At 37.9% G+C, this 23,846-nt stretch overlaps 1 protein-coding gene across 1 annotated transcript in view; it reads right to left on the bottom strand.

The window, feature by feature from the left end:
- Nucleotides 1-23,846, bottom strand: part of UGGT2 (UDP-glucose glycoprotein glucosyltransferase 2) — a 75,697-nt gene that overhangs the window by 32,389 nt on the left and 19,462 nt on the right. The window contains 14 exon segments of the mRNA XM_026668978.2: nucleotides 1,613-1,819; nucleotides 2,546-2,640; nucleotides 4,635-4,704; nucleotides 4,706-4,734; nucleotides 4,833-4,956; nucleotides 6,560-6,721; nucleotides 8,573-8,704; nucleotides 11,063-11,198; nucleotides 12,735-12,820; nucleotides 14,713-14,832; nucleotides 16,092-16,242; nucleotides 17,682-17,773; nucleotides 19,567-19,627; nucleotides 22,740-22,839. Coding sequence (XP_026524763.2) covers nucleotides 1,613-1,819; nucleotides 2,546-2,640; nucleotides 4,635-4,704; nucleotides 4,706-4,734; nucleotides 4,833-4,956; nucleotides 6,560-6,721; nucleotides 8,573-8,704; nucleotides 11,063-11,198; nucleotides 12,735-12,820; nucleotides 14,713-14,832; nucleotides 16,092-16,242; nucleotides 17,682-17,773; nucleotides 19,567-19,627; nucleotides 22,740-22,839 — 1,565 coding nt within the window.

The raw sequence follows: 23,846 nt of genomic DNA, 5'->3' as shown, positions 1-23,846 counted from the left end.
AATTGAATGACAAAGCAGAGCTGCAGAAAGAAGCTTTTTAATGATAAGGAACCAAGATGAATGACATTCAGCAAGGCTTCTTGGCAAGCTAGAAAGATTGACATTCAAATGTGAGTTTACATACCCTTTCTGAGTTTTGGTCTAAAACTAGTTTTTGGTGAAGTTTAATTCTGTCCTTGGTAACATTTAATCCTGTGTTTATTGATGGGATAATTTTCTCTATTCAGCTTTGTTTGGAAGGAAAAAGGTTAATCTCTGTTCCTGAAAAGAAACTGGGTTGATAAACCTGGCTAGTTCCTGTGTCTATATGTTCTGGTAACTGGTTTAACAAGCAGCAGCTACTGTTGTGATTTAATTATTTGTATTGTGTTTCAATTTTTTCTGCTTCATGGTTTCTTTTTCTATCTGGGGAAGAGGTCTTCCTTCACTGCTTTAGTACTATCTGGCACTGTCCTTTTGGGAAATACTTCCAAGAGGCAGGATGCAAGCTTGGCACTGATTTTTTTACTGCCTTTCTGGGAGGCATGTGACCTTTCCTTAAATCTGGATGATTTCCTTAGGATATCTTGTGAGGTGAGTGAGACCAGCTGGTGTCTTTAAGTGGTGCAAATGGATCTAAGGATTGCTTCTCCTGGGTGTGCTCTTTCTGGAGAGCTTAAATGCCTCTCTGCTAAAGGGTTTCACTTTATGAGCAAGAGATGGCTGCTTGATCGTTTTCATTGCATTTTAACTATTTTAATTCCTAAAGATGCTCTGGCATCCTGCCTGATTTGTAACTCTGGCTTGCAGGTAGTTTTGATATAAGGATTGGTATTTAGGGCAGCTTTTTGTAAGCAAAGCTTTTTATATTTTTGTACAGGTAATCCTTGACTTACAACAGTTCATTTAGTGACCATTCAAAGTTACAATGGCACTGAAAAAAGTGACTTATGGTCATTTTTCCACACTTACGACCATTGCAGCATCCCCACTGTCATGAGAGGCCAGGCAAGGAGAAGTGCCGCTTGATGTGAGTGATGTGTTGGCCACGCCCACCCAGTCACATGACCACCAAGCCACGCCCACCAACTAAGCCATGCCCACAGAACCGGTTGTTAAAAAATTTGAATCCCACCCCTAGGCCAAACACAAATCCTAAAGAGTATATTTGTATAATTTGGGAGCAACGCAGTAGAAAACCCTGTATCCTGAAATGGTACTTTATTTATTTTTCAGATTTATATTCTGCCTTTCTCCCAGGTGGGTTGGACTGAGAGGCAGTGACTGGCCTAGATTCACCACATGAGTATCTATGGCTAAGGATGGACCTGAACCTAGATATCCCACATTCTTGGTCCAACATCTTAAAGCAATATATACAGATGCAGCATGCAGAGAATTCTATTGGGTGATAATTTGATAAATTACTACCAAACTTAAATAGATTAATAGCTACCTGTATGTACAAAATATCCTGTAGTTGCAACGTATAAGTATATAAATGTATTATAGAAATAGGCTGTTATACTTTTAAAAATGAGTATTAAATTTTCAACATGCAATGATATTAACAGAAATTATTATATTTGCTCTCCCAAAATTCAGCCAAGTGCATAATTAGGCAACTACTAACCGGAGAAAAAAACTTTTTAATTTTAGTTCCTGCAGCAAGGGCCACTGCTGTCTCCTCCTTAAGAATCTGACCAAGAAAGTTTTTCAAATGGAAGTTTTTCTGGGTTACAAATGCTGCCATGATTGCTCTTGCAATAATAGTGCTATCTTCTGTAACTTTTGAAGTAGGATTATTCACAATCCCAAGCCGAATATGACTGCTGCTTTTCTGTAAAACAAAGGCAGGTTAAAAGCTATGCTAAAAACTATACCAGAGCCTGGGAGCAGTATTTGTTTTCCTGAGGGTCAGAAAAGCCGAGGAAAGAAAACAGTCTAGCATGCCAAGTTTAAAAAGCAATGTTTACTTTGTAAGAACCAGATACAGTAAGTAGATGCTTATTTTAAACAGTTTATCTCCTGCTTATCCTCCCAAGTTCTAGATAACTCCCTGCAGCAATAAAAACACAATAACAGCAGAAATTCCTGCCCATATTCTGAAGGTCAACACTAAAATGTACAGCTCAGGGTAGGACTCTTATTACTTCTGCAATTTATATCTTCCGCTATCATAAAGGAAATTTTTGCTCTAAGGCCATTTTCTTATAAAGAAAATGTGTAATAATAATGCAGAACTCTCCAAACCAATCCCACGTTCTCTTCGTTTCAGATAGACAAAATTCTCTTTAGCTTCTTAAACAAAAGCTTCTATGAGCAAAATTTCTCTCTTTGGGTATTACAAATCCATAATAAGTACATAATGATTTTATTGTTTTTATTCAGTAATTAAACTTTTTACACGTTTCTTTTGTTCTGTAAAATTTTATTTTGAGGGAAGGACAGAGCTTTTTCTGCAATCATTTTCTGGCACATATCTCCTATTTGTATTTCTTATACAAAATTGGCCGAAGAAAATTTTTTTAAACAATGTAGGCACAAGTAACTGTAAAGAACTGACCACGTGTTTCAGTGCGGTAGAAAGCAATTGCCTTCCATCTGACTTGTCATAATCAGCTACAATCCACATGGTTACTGGGTAGATTAAAGCTTCATCTGGAAAAAAAAAGGCAAGAACTTTTACTGTTTGATACAGGCAATCAAAATGGAAAACGTATCAGCAGAATAAAGTATAGATTACTTTAACAATAGGTAGAAGGCTGATCAAGAATTGTTGCTAGACTTCTATCTGATCCACAATACTCTTACAACATTGAAAAATGAATCCCTAAGATGGCTTTATGTAAAATTTGGATCTCAAGCATAGAATTCTGGTTTTTAGCTAAATTGCAAAGATAGGCAACTGGTTAATCTATAGCTGAGGATTTTGCATTCACATTTTTTTTAGTTTTATAGTTACATGGGCAAATTGACTATCCTGGCCAGCACACAATCTCTAAAAATAAAAGCAAAACAGAAAATTACATTGATTGTACTCCGTTAGAAATTGACAAAGTAATCATTATAAAGTGTTCTTTTAAAGTCGTAATATCTGCAAGGTTTAACACAAACATACTTTTTATGAAGGCTGAGGATTCCTTAGAAATGCCTTCCAGATAAGATCGACACAGTGCTTTTTCATCAAATGTATTTATTGACATTTAACTCTCCTTGATTTTCTCTCCTTGATTCTCTCTCTCTCCTTGAAAAGCCCTGTAGGCGACATTCTAGAGGACTTAAGACATTCAGGTTCTCTTATAGATTTCAAGAATCTGAATGTTGAAGGGCTTTTAGGACAACCCAGAGTCAGAAACATAATTGGTCACTAGTGCAACCCTCAAAGTAGAGGTGTTACATAGGCAAATCAAAGTGTATCTATAGCTATTTAAATTCTGGCATTCTGGGCCAGCTGTACCTCCTGAGTGGTCTTCAAGTGCACCAAATGGGAGAACTTGGCATGGCCAATTCACCGTGGGCAACTCACCGTGGGCAACTCAGCACAGGACAAGAGTTACATTAATATCGAATGTGGAATAGAATAATTAAAGAAAGGATGCAAAAAGGAGGAACAAAATGCAATGTAAATGACAAAAATTAAAATATTTTAAAAATTATTTTAAATACTTAATTTGAATTGTTGAATTGTCCTGCAGTGAGTTGTCCCGCGGGTAAGTTGGCTGTGCCAAGTTGTCCTAGACCAGTGGCGGCTAACCTTTTTGGGCTCCTGTGCCGAAAATTGCTTGTACGCTCATGCTCGCATGCCAGCACCCAGAAGGCAATGCGCGGCTCCCCGAAGCCCCCTGAGCATGCACACACAATCCCCCCCGCCTCCCCCTTATCTGCACTGGGCATGCACACGCCTCCCAGCATGCGCAGTGAGTTAAGTTTGTCTGGGGCTCACGTGCTGGCACAAATGGCTCTGCGTGCCATCATGGTCCTAGACCCTCAAGGGCAGAGCCATATAGAAGGTATTAAAATTACCCAAAGGGAAGATGATTAACACAGGCAATCATGGTGAGAAGTGTCTTCTGCCCAGAAAAGGTTCTAACTGGCACACCAGATGAATTTGTGCACAGGCATTCCTGGCCCTGAGATCTGCTACTCAAGAGCCTCAAATTATGATCCAGTTCAATAAGGAAAAGCAATATACCATTCATAACCAGAAATGCAATTTTCCTGGAATCAGATGGGTTCTGAACCTACAACCACTTTGGTTCTCCAGGATTAAGCCTAAATTTGTTCCTCTTCATCCAGAGTCTAGCAGCCTCCAACAGTACCTTGATAGCATTTCCTGTTCAATCTGGGGATGAGATGTGTAACTTCAGCAACCTGATGATACTCAATCCCTTGCTAATGCATGAACTTACCGAATGGTCTCATGTAAGTATCAACCACCCTGGATTATGATGTTACAATCGGTGTGTATACCAGGGGTCTTCAAACTTGACAGCTTTAAGACTTGTTATGGACTTCAACTCCCAGAATTCCTCCTCCAGTCATGTTAGCTCAGGAATTCTGGGAGTTGAAGTCCATAAGTCTTAAACTTGCCAAGTTTGAAGACCCTTGGTGTATATGGAATCAGTAATAAGATTAAATGTAATAAAGCTTACCTTGTTTTGTAACATAATTCATGTTTTCAGAAATAACAAATGTTTTATCTTGAGAGTCCAAAAAGAAAAAACGTTGAGTGGTCATTCACATCTATAGGAACTGCAAAAAAATTAAAGATGTGGCATAATATCAAGCATGATATCAAAATGAATTCCCCACAAATAAACAAGAGAGAAGAAGCATAGCATTTAGTTTACCTGATGGGGATTCAAAATTCAAGTATCTTCTTTCATCACCAAGAATTCTATCATTTATATGAGAAACTACATTTTGTTGCTCCATGATGAAATCAACTGCATCTTTATGATCATGTAGCAAGCCCTGTAGTCAGAATAACAGTTTAATTTACACAGCATTCACAGTTTTAAATATAGCCTCCCCTTAACTTGAGATCAGGGTGTGCAACTTCTGTGGAATGAATGGGTATCTTCGCTTTGCTTGATTTTACCTTTGGGATCATAACGAAGTGTTACCTTCTTTCTTCCAGCACAAACATTTAGAAAAGGTCTGGAAATCTGGGGTTTTCAAGACACTTTTTTTAACCTTCTAAGAATAGAAAGAGATAATACTGAGTACTCTAGCACTGAGTACTTACAAACTATTCTGAATGATAAACTTTTAAGCTATAAAAGCTTATAGCTTAATGTAATGCGTGATCTGAGTCAGCTATAAGGTATTGTTGGAAGTTAAAACCCACCCCTCTCCTAGAAAAATGAAATATTTTAGGATATACTAAAAAGGCAGAATATTTCTCCTAAAAGAGAAGTAGAAATTCAGAGAGGCATAAACTCAGCCCCGCTACCTTGGTTAATGGGCCATTAAGGCCTGGAGCAGTCTATTCTACATAACAAAGATCTACCTCCTTCAGACAGAGCCATTGATTTGCCCTTCATTGCATCACTCACCAAGTTTCAACCAAACTTAGCACACAGACAACCTACAAAGCTAGCTATGACCTCTGATAGCAACCAATCAGGATACTTTTCCTGTGCCCCAGGAAGTTCAAAGGCAGAGAGGGTACAAAACCCAGGAACTCTCAGCAATCTCTCCCCTTTTCTTCACCCAAGAGCTCCAAGGCATGTGATCCTCTCTACCATTAAACCATCTTTCCAAGCAACTTCCACGATCCCAGTGTCTTTTCCCCCACTTGAAACTGAACCCAGAAGGATATTTCTTCCAACAGTATTCGACAAAATATGAAGGACCAAGCTACAGCTTAGTGAATCAAGAGAAATTGGTTTCATGTCTGACTTAAATATCAAGCACAGAATTGAATATTTTCTCCTCTTTCATTACCCTAAATAGAACATTTTAAACATCTATTTCTAAAGGATACAATGGCTCCAACCATTTTAAAATCTAACAAGTACATAAATACACTCTAAGGTATTATTTATTTATTTGGTTATTTATATCTCACCTTTATTATTTTTACAAATAACTCAAGGTGGCAAGCACATCTAACAAGTCTTCCTCCTCCTATTTTCCTCATAACAACAACTCTGTGAGGTGATTTGGGCTAAGAGAGAGTGATTGGCCCAGAGTCACCCAACTGGCTTGCATGGCTAAAGCAGGACTTGAACTCACATTCCCCTGCTTTTTAGTCTGGTGCCTTAACCACTAGATCAATAATCAGTATAGTTCAAGCTTCAAAATCATGACAACAAATTAAAATAATTAGATGTTTGCAACATTAACTCCAAACTAATTCTTTATGAAATATGTATCATATAAACATAACTGAAGCAATATATTATCTCAACCTTGGACATTTGAAGACTTCGGCTCCCAGAATTCCCCAGCCATTCTGGGAGTTGAATTTCCACAAGTTTTAAAGTTGTCAAGGTTGAGAAGCACCGTATTAGCCCATATTTCATTGGACATTCCTGTCTTCTAAATGAAAAAAAAACCAAACAAACCATACCTTGGACACTGCCCGCTGAAAGGCCTCTGTGGTATCTACGAGCTTCAGCAGAGAAGTCTCTAGCTCTGCAATATTCATCTCTTTTCTGTTAAAAGGCACGCCGTTAAAGAGAGCTTGAGGCAATGGGCCCAGGCCAGTCTTCTTATAAAACATTGCTCCTGCCTAAACAAATTGGGAATGTCACAGTTACATGGAAGGTAGATGACTGTGTGAAAATGGGATTAATATAAAGAAAAAAATAAACTCAAAGCATCCATAAACTGCACAGTGGAAGAATAAAATGGTTTATTTTTCTCTTTCAACAATATTCTCCAATCTGAAGCCTCCAGATATATTAGACTACAAAGCCAACGTAATTTAAGATGTGCTTAAGAATAATAGCACATGAAGGAAGACTGCCTTAAACCTTCTAGAAAGCCAGCCACTCAAACAATCAAATAAGCCAAAACCAAATCATGACTCAGAAGCACCCAGATAAACAACTCTAATCCTAATCTGCATCACACAGACAGTACTTAACTATACAGTGGTGGGATTCAAAAATTTTTTACTACCAGTTCTATGGATGTGGCTTGGTGGGCGTGGCAGGGGAAGGATACTGCAAAATCTCCATTCCCACCCTACTTCAGGGGGAAGGTTACTGCAAAATCCCATTCCCTCCCCACCCTGCTAACCTGTTTTCCAGCTCTGTTCTCCTCTGCAGGGAAACGAAAGGAGACCCAGCCAATCAGCTGGGACTCGGGAGGCCGAGAATAATTGGGGGCGGAGCCAGTCAGAGATGGTATTTGCCAATTCTCCAAACTACTCAAAATTTCCGCTACCGATTCTCCAGAACTGGTCAGAACCTGCTGAATACCACCCCAGAAACTATAGCCCAGCAACAACATCCAGCCAATCATACAATCCAAAATCAGCTCGACTCAGAAATATCCAAACAACATTCGGACTAATTTGCATCTCATAAAAAAGTATTTAAAGACCTGTGTTCTGACAGAGGAGCACAACTCAAAACGCACTGACGAATGCTGACCAAACGTATCCTCGAATGGTGATGAAACATTTGCAGCCAAATTGCCAAGTTCCGAGCTCAGACACCCTAATTACCAATCTGAGCTACTAATATTCAAACACATTACAAACTCTGGACTGCCAGAAGAGAATCTGGTTTCCCCCAAAAAATGTATGACAATAAGAACAGCCAACTAGGACTCAAACTTTTGTTTAGACTGACATGGCTTAGTCCGAGAAATATTAGAATTATGTAATTTTTTGATCTTTGATATAAGGATGCTATTAAAACTTATTTGAAGATATTTATGATGGTGACCATTCCCAGTTAAATTATCCCTTGCTATTTGAAAGCTATGGGGTAAGAAGAATCCAGAGACAAAGAAATAACAAGCTTCCTCATATTATCACCTCCACAAAAACAATTTCAGTGCCAGACACACAGAATTAGTTGAGGTGTCTTTACATCAGGCCCGTGATGGCGAACCTATGGCATGCGTGCCACAGGTGGCATGCAGAGGCATTTGTGCCGGCATACAAGCTGCAGGTAAACTTACCTCACTGCGCATGTGTGTGCCTCACAGCTGATTTTCAGTCGGTTTGAGGCCTTTTTTGGCCTCCCAAAGGCTTAAGGAAGCCTTCTGCAGGCTAGCCCTGTTTCATCACTTCCTGTTTTTCCGAAAATACCAGAAGTGACAAAACAGGGCTAGTTTTTGGCCTGCAAAAGCCTTCCTCAAGCCTTTGGGAGGCCGAAAAGGGCCTCAAACCAGCCAAAAATCAGCTGTGAGGCGCAGTGCAGGTATGGGTGGGCGGGGATGGGTGGTGATTGAATGCGCATGCATAGGGGGCGTGTATTGCCTTCTGGGTGCTGGCACACAAGCGCGAGCATGCAAGCATGCGCACAATTTTTGGCATAGGAGCCCAAAAAGGTTAGTCACCACTGCATCAGGCTATTCATCTCTTAGTTTCTTTGTATTTCATTCTGCAACTTTCAACTCTTTCTACCTTTCTCCTGTCATCATAATAAGAGTCAGGACCCAGGATCTCCTCCATATCAGCTTGAGGAAACTGTCTATAAAGAATGCGTTTCACGTTGTCCACCGAAAGGATTCTTCCATCTTGTACTTGACGATACATCTAATTGAAGGAAGCAAAAGAAAGATATTTAATATTTAATTATATTTAATTATATTCCACTTTTATTATTCATACTATGAACAGTTTTGAAAAGCTCCTATCATCCATTTGCAGGTTCATCCTTATTAGCCAGTTTTCAACAGTACAGGCAGTCCTTGAGTTACAACCACAATTGAGTCCAACATTTATGTTGCTAAATGAAATATTTGTTAAATGAGTTTGCTCCATTTTATGACTTTTCTTGACACAGTTGTTAAGTGAATCATTGCATTTGTTATGTTAGTAATGTGGTTGTTAAGCGAATCTGGATTTTCCATTGATTTTGCTTGTCAGAAGGTCAAAAAAGCTGATCACATGACCCCGGGACACTCCAAGATGAACCACTTGCCAAGCATCTTGCCATTTGATCATGTGACCATGGGGATGCTAAAACCACCATAAGTGAGAAAAACGGTCATAAGTCACTTGTTTCAGTGCCTTTGTAACTTTGAACAGTCACTTAAATGAACTGTCGTAAGTCAAGGACTACCTGTAATGTCTTCAACCAACTATACTTCAATGCATTTTCACTCTTCATTTTTGTACTAAGGAAAAGGAAAAATATAACACACATATTAAACTAGTATTTATTTTCCATAGCAGCCATGAAATGAGTCAAGCAACCAACCATTTACATTCAACCAGAGCCAAAAAAATTAGTAAATTTCTAAATACGTAGCCATATTAAAACTTTCACAGCATGTGAGAAAATCTGTGCAAGTCAAAAATCTGTGTAAGTGAAAATGCGGGTGTACAATCTAACAGTTCTAAATGAAGCACTGTAGATTAAAGTAGAAATGAAGGCATTTCTAATTACTGGCATACAATTTTATATATTTGTATATTGTCTTAGTAGAAAAGAATGGACTCTTGCTGGCTTCAAAATGTCTAAAATTAGGGAGCTCGTATTTAATATTTTAGTCCATTGCTTCCATTTTATCTGAAATGAATAGGAAATTTTGTTTTAAATTTCAAATATCTTCAATTCCCATCCTGGGATCATATTACTCAATTAAATAACATCTGTTTCTCTAAAATTCATTTGCTTACTGTTCTGTTCTACATTCCATGTCCCGCAAAACAGTCCTTTTACAATTTATGAAGATTTAAATAAATTACTTGATGATAAAGATTCCTTTGAGGTAGACAGATTTTATTTTGATGATGTGCCAGAGGCTTCTGGGAAGCTGATAGGCAGAAGGCAAGCCTATAACTCTTGAACTCATATCTAACAAATGGAATATCTAACAAATGTTATTGTAATACCTTTAGTCCTCCTTAGAAAAGGAATCTTATTTAGGATGGTACTTAGTCAGCCTCCTCCAGAAAAAACACTCACACTGGTTAACTCTCTCTCCTCCGCACTATTTTTCCACATCCAGATGACATCTCATATATGTTGCTCTGCTTTGAAGGAGTTATCTCCTTTTTTAAGGTGTAATCTTGCATTTCTCACCAGGAATGTCAATTGTTGGTTTCTACTGTTCTCATTTTGATTCCAATCCTGTCAACACTCAGCTACTTAAAATTACTGTTAAAAGACCAATAGCCTATTCAGCCAATAATGTCCATTTAAGACAACTCAAATAGTGAATATTACTACTGTACATCATACGATAGCAAATTATATAATAATGTATTACACATAGTATTTTGTTTTGCTCGCTCTGAAAGTATTGCAAGTGAATTTTAGTAGACAATCTCAAATCATGAGATTCTCATTTTAAATAGCCTTTTTGGAAATTCCTTCAGAACTGTGCAATTACTCAGTGGAAGGTCTATGGAGTGTCTTCTTCCTATAATTGCACAGCCCTTCTTAAATTTTATATTACCTTAAAAAGATCAAATCCAGCCTATCTCACTTCCTTCCTTCCCTATTTCTCCCTGAATATTTAGGTGGGCCACATGCCTGGACCTTATAAAAGGAACTACAACTCAAATTTATACAAAGGATATTTAAATGCTAGCAGTTTTGAGAGCATCTAAATATTAACTAAGTATGCCTAGTATAGATACCCTATTCATTTCTGCCAGGATTAATTTCTCTCTCCATCAAGTTTCATATTTTGCTCTAATATGGAATGCAGAAAGATATGTCATAATTTCATGCCCAGTGGGTTTGAGTTTGCTTTGCTTTTTACCTTTAAGGTATTCTTTATATACCTTAAATTTATGACACGTCCTGGCTGTGCATGATTATTTGCTAACTGTCCCGAGTCACACAAGGTTTTAATGCTATCCTATGGCTATTTTGCATCTCAAAGAAAGTAAGGCTAATCTTAAATAAAGCAATATTTTAATCTTCTTACAAACACTAACATAAAATAAGGAGACAAAAGCATGAGGGATATCCATTTCATCTGCAATAAAGTTAAAAGCTCTCCACAAGGCAACTCCTGCATCCTTATTTCCATCAACCACTTCATCAGTATTTAAGATGAAAACAAAGCCAAGTCTGTTTGAGAAAAAGAAAAATACTGTAAGAATGGCAAAAATACATTTAACTACGCTGGAAGCAGATTAAATACAACTATACTAAAAACAGGTTAAAATATGTCACTTAGGTCTTCAACAAGAAAGATAAGTTGTAATATTCCAACAAGATTCAAAAATCTTATTAAAATGAACACAAAGTTAACATTTATGCCAATCTAATAGAATTGCCTTTAATAAAATGTGAAGTCAATGTCCCAAAGGTGTTTTTTCAAGAGGCAACTGGACTTTCTGGGTTTTCTTTGAAGACTTTTTCTCCTCCTCCAAGAAGCTTCTTTAGCTCTGAAGAAGCTTTCCGGATGAGAAGCAAAACATCTTCAAAGAAAAACCAGAAAGTCCAGTTGCCTCTTGAAAAAGCACCTTTGGGACAACCAGGACCTGGACGATTGAAAAATCTCCATGGACATGTAAAATCAACGATACCATAGCAAACGAAAGTTTGTTCAAATCACTGAGAGCCATACCATGGCTTGAATTTCCAAAATTACAGGAAGTGAAAACTATTTGGGACTGCTTTTATCATAATTCAACTTTATGAATGCATAAATTCATCCTTAAATTCCTCAATATTTCTCAGTTTTAGCGGAATTAATGCTTACAGAAATTATCTCTCTAGCTGTAACTTTGACATGGAGGAGTTATTTTTGTCAAACTAAGGTTAACAACCTGACCAACTTTGCTAAAAGTATTTGCAGGTACCCAGAATTCTTTGCTCCTTTCCAGTTTCTCATATTTCATTTGATTTTACCCAGCTGGAAATATAAGTATGCCAAAACTATTTATATACATACATATAAATATATATTCATATTTAAATGCATACACATAAATTTATATTCATTTGCCAATGGTAAAACAAATATTCTAGACTACTCTAGAATAGCCTTTTTTAATATTAATTCTATAGATATATTGAACTTTCAAATTCCTGCACAGTGTGATGTAGGAATCCCTCGGAATTAAGTCTCACCATACCAGAAAGCTTGCAAGTTTGGAGAAAACTGTTTTGCAAATTGAACTAGATCAACCTAAGGATGAATGGAGACTGATCATGGAACAATGTTATAAATTATAATAAAACTATGATATTAAAATTCATAAAGAATATGCTTTTCTTGTATCCATTTAAATGCAGTTAGATTTAGACAAACATACTACCTGTTCAGCAGATTTAACTGAAATCTATGGAAATATATATTTACTCAGAATAAATACACATCAACAAATCAATGTATTAAAATCTCTCATTTCTATTTTGTTGACTTGTTGAGAAATCGCAATTAATGAATCATGGAGGATTAAACATTAATAGATACATGTTGTCCAAACTCTCTTCCCCTTTATATTAGTCAATACTCATATAGGAAAACTATTCAGAATAACATTATACTAATTCTATAGGGTTGGGGTGTTTTTGCCACAATTCTGAAAATGATGAAAGTGAGGAGAAATTCCTTTTACTATTTCAATATCAGCTAGAATTTCAATGTTAATTTACCTTAGAGGTACTTTCTGAGTGTAGATTAACTCAATAAGTTTAATGAAACCAGCTGCTTCTTCCTGGAGAGGGTCAATAAAAAGGATCTAGAAGAGAAGAACATTTTATATATCCATGGTTCATATTCTTTCTGTATCTTCGATTTCCTCTACTACTATACATTGAAAGCCCCAAGGAAGCATTCAAGGATGAACTGGAAACTTCTGTTGGTGTATACGTCCTGGTTCATGCACTCAATAGTACCAGAGCAGTTGGCCATTTCTGTGCCAACTGCTCTATTTAGTTTGTGCCTTGGGCCCAATAAAACTCCAATTTGGACATTTAGAAACATAAATGGTTTGGAACAGATTAATTGAAAAACTGTTTAAGCTTTAATATATATTTAAGATCTGGACTGAAGAATCTGCTAAGATTCCCACTTTTAACATCCATTCCAGAAAAAGAAGCTTATTAATAATGGTAGCTACAACTCTTGGGAATGTGTGATTGGCTCTCCCACTGTGGCATTTAAAGAAATTCTGAAAATCCATTGTATCCTTTTATTTTAATCTATTGTCTTTGCTACATAAGATGTCATTTTAAACTATATGTTTTATGTTTTTGCTGCATGACTTAGACGGACTTGTCTTGGGGTCAATTAAACAAACAAATGATTCTCAAATGACAATTACTGATTAGTAACTAACTATGTCTGATTAGTAATCAAGTTACAATGGTAGGCTTCCATGATTCAGCCTTTTGAGAGTTTTCTTGATATTTTCTTGATATTGATGTCAGAGAGAAAAGTCTCCAGCTTTCTTGGCCACTGACATATTTGGAATCAAAGTGGATAGAAGCTTCTTGAAGGGAAGTAATTTCCTTTCTTGGGCATTGTCATGAACAGATACAAATTTATGCTGGAGAGCAACCATCCCAGTCAGAAGGAGGGGTCAAACAGGTATTAGTTTGGAGTCCTTATATAAATACAAGAGGACCCCCTATCCACCTTGAATGCCATTGAACTTTATCAAATCTTTCCCAGGGAGAAGTTGCCAGTCTGAGAAAATTGGTGTGAAATAGGTATTGAGCAATAAAGTAGCTAATTTGTACTTTACATGTGTGAGCCTGATTGTTCACACCTGACATTTATCACTTCAGGAAAAAAATGATTCAAATGTTATTAATATTTTAGACCACAACGTTTGCCCTCAATTCAACACAAATGCAAGGGACCCTGGGCCTCAACTGAAATTTTAAAAGCTTGAAATGAATCCTAACAATTGAATTTACTCAATTAAACATGATAATCCAACTAAGCAACCTCACTTAGTATGCTATCACACACTGGTTCTCTCAAATCCGGTCTGGTAGAATAACTTTTAGTGAAAATGGTACTTGAATGTAAGTTTACAACACTGAATTAAATAAATGGTATGCCACCTACGATACAACAGTTTTAATATAGTCATAAAATTTGCTTAGAATTGACACAAGCCAGCTTTCTTGTACCACAGAATTGGACCTGTGTTCTCTAAAAACAATTTGCTCAGAGACCTTGATAGTCTACGGTATGCAAAGTCAAACACCTATTCCAGTCAGATGGAAAGACAAAGTTCAAACATCTACCTCATAAATTGTGATTTATTCTATAAACCACAGTGAAACAACCATTGCTAAATGCAATAGGAAAATGCTGTCAAAGTATGGCTGTGCTTTTGTAAGTATTATCATAGGTACACTGCTGGGTATTCTTTGCAATCAGTTCAGTGATGCATTCATACCTACACTGTATGGATACGTGAATTGTTGAACAAAATGTGCCAAGGAAAGGCTTTCTGTGGCTTTTGTATACTGAATGTCATTCTAATATAGCCCAATTAGAATGTCATTCTAATATAGCCCAACTAAAAATATTTAAAAGAATGCACGAATTATTTTCCTAACAACTCTCTCAATCACTCCTACTACATACACACACACACACTAATTTCACACTTACCATATTATATAAATTCCGTCTAATCTGTCGCATCATTCCTGCATATGCTGGTTTGAGAAGTTCCTGAAAACTTGAAGGCCACTTGTTATACATAGCATCCGTTTCTATGTTATTGACCCACTAAAAAAAAATACAACAGTAATGGGACATTTAGTGAAGCTACCATCAAAACTAAACCTTGTCAAGCACAATTTTTCTCATGTCCATTTTAATAAAGTAGTACTCAATATGTTGTAGTTTTAACATATGTGAAGCCAGTGAAGAAACTAATTCTATGACTAGAATTGGGAGCATATTTAAGGGACTATGTAGGGAAAAACAAGCTGAAAGCATCTTTTTTATCACAGTTTTAGAAATGCTAACAAAATGGAAAAAGAGCTGGATCATTTGGGCTGCAACTCTATGAGCATTTATGGGGAAGCACCTGTTGCTAAGTAGTAAATACCTATGCGGAGTGGTTTCATTAATCACCCAAACCTCTCTCACTACCATTATCTATCTATCTATCTATCTATCATCTATCTATCATCTATCTATCTATCTATCTATCTATCTATCTATCTATCTTTCTTTCTTTCTTTCTTTCTTCTTTCTTTCTTTCTTTCTATCTATCTAATTTCTTGTCATATTCATCTCAGATTCTGGTAATTTTTAGTGGGTAAAATTCTTAGGCTGCTTTTACACCTACCGAATAAGTTTATTTGTTTTGGCTTGGTGTCCGGTATGTATCAAGACACGGGGATTTGTTTATAAACTGTAGTTTACAGTTTAGAGTATAACTCCAGCCAAAACTAAGTAGTTTATTCAATAAAGTTATTTAAAGAAATCATGGCTTTGTGAAATGTGTGAACCCAGTTGGACTGTGTTTCCTTACACCTCACAGCAGAAAGGTAACCTTTTAAAGAATAACAAGATGCCACTCATATGACATAAATCAATCCTTAATGGTACTTCCAGAAGGGGTAGTCCCAGCAGGGCATTCTGCGGCCTGGGTAGAATCAGTCTTGCTTCCAAAAATGTTTTTTTCTTTTCTACATGATCCCAGAAAGGAGCTTCTCCCTATGCCAATTGATATACAGTACTACCTGATAGTATTGATACTGCCTACTAAAATTAACCAAGAAGAAAAACATTGTTTTCAAAAATATCTAAACAAAGATTACTTTCTCCTCAATTTCTGTTAAGCAACACAAGCCTCTAGGACTGTGAAAATGGCAGGAAAGTGCCATTTTTGCTTCTTAGTATTGCTCTGTAACAAGTCCAAATTTTCAAAACTAAATATGATTGTTGCCAAAGACATCGTGGCATTTACTCATTGTAACTCAAACCAAGAATCTAGCGGCACTTTAAAGATTCATATGCACAAAAATATTACTTACCACAATTGCTGAGTGACGGATGTCTAATGCGTAAGATGCATCCTGAGATTGGGAAGCTAATCTCATGAATTTACTTGGAAGATCTCCCTTAATTCCCAGGGAGTGAAGAACATGCATTGCTTTTCCTTCTATCTTCAGAGTTTCTAAAATGCTTTAGACAAGTATATGTTATATATAATACTGTACAGAATAATCCAAAGAATAATAGCTGAAGAAAGAAAAATCTTCCATCTGCTGGGGGCTTCCCTCCTTCAGCTCCACAGCCACCGTCCCCACTGGTATGTGGTCAATACCTGGTTCAGGCCTCAACAGGAATAACATAACAATCACAGAGATCAAAGTGGCAATAGAAATGCAAGGCCACAGCAGTATTATTATTCAAAGGCTTTGAAAAATAAAATATATCGAAAAGTCTGTGCAGGTGCATTTCCTTGGGGATGGGATTCCAAAGTCAGGAAGATCACCATTGGAAAGGCTCACTCCTGGGTAATAATCTCCCATATCTTAGGGTAGCAATAGCAGTAGCACTTAGACTTATATACCACTTCATAGTGCTTTATAGCCCTCTTTAAGAAGTTTAGAGTCAGCGCATTGCCCCCAACAATCTGGGGCCTTCATTTTACCAACTTTGGAAGGATTGAAGGCTGAGTCAACCGTGAGCAAATCAGGATCGAACTGTTGAACTGCTGGCAGAATTAGTCAGTCAAAAGAAATAGCCTGCAATACTGCAATCTAACCACCGTGCCACCACGGCTCTTCTAGGTGTACAAGGGAAGGAAGTGTTCCTTCACTTAGGGTTGGTGCAAAGGTGGTGCGTTACTATAGGCATGTGGGGGATGGTATGCTGCAGTGCTGGATGAGCATGGCTGGACAGCTGTGGCACTGTGCATGCATGCACTACAGAATGTGGATGTGGGGTACTGCTGGTGGATGACCACTACAGGAATCTTGTACTCCTTAGAAGCTCCTCAGGGGAAAAAAAGCAATGCGACTTGTGACTTCCCCTTCGGGAACCTGGCAGGGAACATTGCAAAGGGCAATCATGTGATTATGAGGATGCTACAACAGCCAACAGTCTTTGAGGACTGGCCGTAAGTACCACTCATTCAGCACTCTGAATGGTAACTGAATGAATAACTGAGAACCGCCTGTATTGCAACTTTAAAGGGACAAAAAGGACCTCAAACTAGTATAGCTTCCCTAATATTGTATCCTCCAGGTATGTTGGGACTGTAATTCCTATTAAGCAAGGCCAAATTTGGGGAGCTGGATATTCTAAGCATATCTAGAGCCTCACCAGAAGGAAATGGGCTTTACTAATATATAGTTCCACTGGATATGGTAAGATGTTTCACATACTGAATGACATTTATTTGGTGTTTAGGACTGTCATCTTACACTTACACCATTAATTTGAACAAATACTGTTTTAGAGACTCAAGGAGGTGATGTAATAGCTAACAGCATTCACCAACAATTCTGAACTACGCATAACAGAACAAGATGTCAACAAATTTTCTTGGAGTAAGGAGTAATTTAATACAGATGACTAAGCATTCTGGATGATAATCAAGCTGTAAAATATTTTACCTAAAGGGGTCACGAAGATCCAAGTCAATTGGAAGGCCATTTAGAAATACACGTGCTTCACCAGGCTTAAGTTCAAGAGATTCATGCAAACGCTGGAAAAGAAAGGAAAAGTTTGCCATGAGTTAATTAGCCATTTTTTAAAAACAAACCAAGAAATAAACAAATGTTTGGGATATCAGCATACTTCAAATGGAAGCAATGCTATATTCATTTGAAATGAATCAATTTTAACATCCTAGTTATTTTTCAAGATAAGGAGATCTTCTTGATTTCTGCAAAATAAATCTGATACTAAATATTCCTTAATGAGATTTTAGAAGATTGAATGAAATTGTCAGCCGATCTTCAAGATGTTCGTATTCCCAAGATACAAACCAACAAGCACTGAGGTATGCAGTCGTTTATTTGTACAAGTAACACACATCCCATCCGGCGATAACGGCTTGAATTCCAATTTAGGTTAGCACTAGGAGTGTTTGCCTCCCAGCGCTCTTTATAGTATAACCCCACCTATCTAATCGCAGCTACCTCCTGTAGACCGCCCTATTCTAATTACCCATGTATCCAACATTTCCTAATATGACTAAATTAGTTACCTAGGCTATACCCCTCGCCGTAGCCTCAAACACTCTGCATTCTCCCTATCACCGATCCCCTACTTCCATGAACGACAATCCGGCGTATAAATCCTCCCCGCACTCATCCCCCCCCCTAGGGCAGTATAGGAGCGCCCAGCCACTTCATGTGGAATTCTATTCAGCCTCCTCCCAGTAGCAGTGCGAGGCAGTGTCATAGGGAATCCCCATGTCCCGCCTCCACTTTGTCGCTGGTGGGAGGATCCCCGATTAACGTCTCTTTATTCTTGTATTGCTGGCAGGCGTAGTCGAATATGGAGCCCAACAGATATTTATATATTCAGTTTCCATCAGATACGTTTAAAACTGGTTCGACAAATTACGGGCCACAAATTCACGTTCAGCATTTGTCATGAAATGTATCCTAACTATCTGAAAAAATTAGGACAGCTCCTTCCTCTTGCTTAAATCCAAGATTTTAAAAATTCTTGCTGCAATTCCTGGTTTCATCTGTCCCAATCCAAAGCCTTCTGGATGCAGAATGGGACAATTTGTCATGGCCAACTCACCATAGACAATTTGTCACAGGACAACTCACGGAGGAACAATTCAACAATTCAACTTAATTATTTATAATAATTAAAAAATTATTATTCATTCACATTTCATTTTGTCCCTCCTTTGGCATCCTTTCTTTAATTATTATATTCCACTATTTCTTTGATATTAGTATAACTCTTGTTCTGCAGCAAATTGTCCTGCAGCAAGTTGGTCATAGCAAGTTTTCCCACAGCAAGTTGGCTATTGGTGAGTTGGCCATGATGAATTGGCTACTGGTGAGTTGGCCATGATAAGTTGGCTGTGGTGAGTTGACTGTGGTGAGTTGCCCTAGACCCTTCTGGATGTATTTGGCTACAAGTTGAAACATTCACGGGCAGTCCACATCTGGGGGATAACAGTTTAGAAAGGCTGGCTCTGCCCCTATTTTATCCCACCATGATTCAGTCTGAAGGAGGTCGTTCCATCTTCCTCAATGGGAAGACCAGCCTAGACAAAACGTTGTTGTTTTACTTTCTCATATTAAATCAAATTTGTCTGATGGCATATTATGAAATATTCTCAGTTCTGATTTTATTTTTAAAAAAATGCTTCGGTCAGAAGTATTGAATTTGCTATAGTAACAAATAAGTAATTATAACAAATTATGACAAATCCTGATGCCTAAATCATTGCACCAATCTGATTCTCATCTCCTAGTAGTAAGACAGTAAATTCTTTCATTTCATATTTTAAAAAGAGTAAGTACAAACCTTTTGATTTTCTTCTATTTCTTTTCTCATTTGCTGGTTTACTAGCACTCTAGTCAAGGATCTAGAGAAAAGAATATGAAAAAATTACTAAGTATAGTAATTGTTCTGCGTTTAAATATTTATTCATCAATAAAGTGTGCCACAGTCCAGTGTGGATGTAACACTAAATTATGATTATAGAACTACATGGCTGAAACATGATCCATCTTCGGCTCATGTGCTCCTTTCCTCCTCTAAACACTGCCCCCGTGAGAGTAGAAATACTAAGTTCCTGCTTAAATTTAATGGCAATTTGCTAATATATTACTACATTTTAGATTATCCAGAATAATCCCATAGATATTCTTGTGCATAAATGGCAGTTGATCAACATTTTGCAACTTCCTTTGATGTACAGTACATAGCAATAGCACTTAGACTTATGTACCTTATATACTTCACAGTGCTTTACAGCTCTCTCTAAGTGGTTTACAGAATCAGCATATTGCCCCCAACAATTTGGGTCCTCATTTTACAAACCTTGGAAGGATCAAAGGCTGAGTCAACCTTGAGCCCGTTAGAATCGAACTACCAAACTGCTGGCAGTTGACAGTCAGCAGAAGTAGCCTGCAGTACTGCATTTTAACCACTGCGCTATGATGGCTCTATATGGCATGTACATGGAAATTTATTCTTCAGGAAATGTATAAATTCAATTCCTGACCTACCTGAATATGTAATAATGAGCAACTGTATTAAATCATTTCAAAACCCTGCATTGAATAATTACTAAATTAATATTTATCTTCATGGACCCACGTGCTCTGTATTGGGATATTTTCCTCCCTCTCCAATCAACTGGAGAGAAATGCATTTATTGTGGCTAGAGAAAAGGCAATCTAATGCCACTCATAAATAGTAGTACTGTCAGGTAGTTTGCAGAGATGTGTTTCTTATTAATGGAGAGGGATACAGATCATCATGACCTTTTGATGGTTGTTTAATCTAATATCTGATCTCTTATTTTAGCATTTGCTGTCTACACCCAATCAACAACTGGAATGAAAATTCAGTGTTGCACATCTTGTTCAATTTCTTTTTCCCAAACTTCTGATAGCACAATATCCCCCAATATATCCAGGGGCCTGTCAATGTTGGTGCTGATAGTGATGAGCAGTCTGCCCTAGGTGCGGGCAATAAGAAGGTGCTATAGAATTTCTGGGCACTTCTATCTCGGAGGACCTCTCATAGACTATGAATGCTAACATGCTTGTAAAGAAGGCACAAAAGAGGCTGTCCTTCCTGAGAATGCTCAGGAAGACAAATCTATCTCAGTATCTACTTCCGTCCTACTACCGCAGCACCATTGAGAGTGTCCTGACATATGACATTCTTGCATGGTATGGGAGCAGCTCTGTAGTAGACAAAAAAGCTCTAAAGAGAATCATTAAAATTGCCCAGAATTTCATCAGGCTCCAGCTACCAGCCGTGGACGCATCTCGCTGTTTGAGGAAGTCATACAACTCTTCCCATCCTGCTTACAATCTTTGTGAACTGTTGCCTTCTGGAAGAAGATACAGAGCAATTAAAACTCGGACCACACGTTTTCTGAAGTTTTTATCCCAGAGCTATAATTGCACTTAACAAGGAAGTTGAGGACCACCATCAGTGAGCTGTTGGACAGTATTACTTGGTCTGTTGTGTGGGTGCATGTGTGTATTAGGGGGAAGTGAATTTTAGTGGGTGGAGGTGTGTTTGGGGATTGTCATGTGTGTGTGCGCGATGGATCTGGTCTCTGGGTGTTATGTGAATTTTGTTGTAGGTGTATACTGTGTTTATACGTACAATCACAATAAAGTATTGTTATTATTGCAGAAAGACGGAGGCAAGCAGCTGGTATGAAATCACACTGCCACCTGCACAATGAACACAGTGGTGGTGTAGAAGGGGGGAAAATGGTACCTTCGGTCAGTTTTGACTCTTAGCAATTACTCCCTACCCTTTTTTTGGAAGTGGCTTTGCCGTTTCTTCTTTCTAGGACTGAGAGCATTATCCAGCCAGGCTAAGGCAAGATCAGAACTCGCAGTCTCCTGGTTTCCAGTCTAATACCTTAAACTCCTGCACCATCAGCAACAAAGGATCAGGGGTGGGGTGGGGGGTTATTAAAAACTATTCTCTTCAGTTGTCAAATATCTTAAGTACACTACTGCAAATATCCAAGTAGCTATTTTGAAACAAACAAATTTATTCGCACGAGACCACTGAACTCACATACATCAAAAGGTTTCACGGTTCCTCAGAAGATCTTAACAAATCTTCCTCAGAAGCTCTTAGCAAATACAGTTACAATTGCTAATTGAGGAGCATGTGTACATTTTTCTCCTTTGCATGGAATTTCTAAACATTATTCTTATGCTACACACCAACTTTCTTAAACCAAACTCAGCGGATCTGGACTTCCAAGTAAACTTTCATGATGCTGTATCTCAAGCAATTTTAGGATAATTTTTTTATGGAAACCGGTGTTTTACCCAATTTATTTATTTTCTTAATGTCTGCTATTCAAGTTTCTGCATTACACATATCGTATCTAATACCAATAGCACATTCTCATGCTGCCTTCTTATTATAGAAAGTTCTCACAGAAGTTCAAAAACTAATGCCAGCTGGGTCTTGTAAAACCAATTAAGCACTAAGCAGGATTTGGGATTCAAGACATGGCAGGCAGTAGTATTAGCCTATTATCTGTTGGAACATTAGAAAAAAGCATTAAGTTCTTTTAGTACATCTTTAGTGACTGCTGTGAGGGTAAATGGAATAAGATCTGAAAACTACATTTAACATGCAAAATACAATAAAAAGTTCTTTAAAACAACATCAAAGCCTGGTAACATAGGAAATATCACATATGCCTCAGAATGTAAGAAGTAACATCACTTGGAACAGAAAGCTGCAAAAATCGATCATTGCAATATATGGTATTATTCCCTAAATTTGACAACTTGCAATGAACAGGCCATTTAAAACTGAATATTCATGCTGGATTTTCTCATCTGTTTTAATTTTATCAATTTTCATTCAAGCTTTTAAAAAAGGGATAATAAAACACATCATCCTCGGGCAAATTAAAATAAATCACAATGATAAGCCCAAAATCCAAACATTCATATGACGATCACAGAAATAAATTGTACCTGGCCTTTACCGGGAAGTTCTGTGCGATGTCTTTCATTACTCTTAATGCATTGTAAACAGGCGCAGACAGAATCTGAGAGGCTGCTTGCAAACTAATATCTGAAAGAAAATGAAGTGTTGCCAAAGAACTTCACATTACATTCAAAATTTTGTCAACCATACAGGTGGTCCTTGACTTATGAGCATTTGCCTTCAGAACTTGCCTTCAGAAGTTGTAGGGACTTTATCACTGGAGGTTTTTAAGAAGAGATTAGACAGCCATTGTCCAGAATGATATATAGTCTATATAGCTATAGCTATATAGCTTGAGCAGGGAGTTGGACTAGAAAACCTCCAAGGTCCTTGTTCTGACCTAGGTTTTCCCAACAGCACAAAGCCGACTCCTCGTCTCGATAAACCCCTTTTATTTAGTTTACAGTGAATTCCTCTCCAGCAAAGTCCCGGCCAACAGTCTTTCAAGAAATTCCACAATTACAGACCTTTATCAGATTTGGAGTGTTGCCAGGCTGATATCTTTCAGATGCCACACTGTAGCAGACAATACTAGGCAAGAATGCAGGAACAGGGCTTCAAATGAACTGTCTCCTGCAAAACCCCACTCGCCTTTCACTCCTCTTTTATTCCCTATTGGAGGGGCCATCCACCATCCACCTGTGGCTTTACTCCAAAGTCGACCCTTGTTCTTTAGCTATTCTCTTCTTCTGGCAACTCTGTGCATGCGCACACTGGGAACAGGCTCCAACTGTTCTTCTGCCCCACTGAACTCCGAAGGCAGCTGATAACTGTCAGGTGGCCCTGACCCCATCTCTGCCTCCACACAAAGCATGCATCAGAACCTTCCTCAGACTCCAGGACTGGCCCATGTTCCTCCCCAACCTCCTCACTGTCTGAATCTGCTGCCAGCTTCGCTGGCCACTGGCGGGCCACAACAGTCCTTTCCAACACTATTATTCTGTTATTCTAAAGACTAACTATGCAAAGTTGCAATAGCACTTTAAAAACTGATTGATGACTGGTCCTAGCATCTACAATCATTACAATGTCCCTGCAACCATGTGATCAAAATTTGGGTGCTAGGCGACTGGTATGTTTTTACAATGGTTACA

This window comes from Notechis scutatus, chromosome 5 (assembly GCF_049901735.1).
Source record: "Notechis scutatus isolate UNSWTSFEM ecotype Mainland chromosome 5, rNotScu1.2, whole genome shotgun sequence".
Lineage (NCBI taxonomy): Eukaryota > Metazoa > Chordata > Lepidosauria > Squamata > Elapidae > Notechis > Notechis scutatus.
This window is presented reverse-complemented; position numbering and strand designations above follow the sequence as displayed.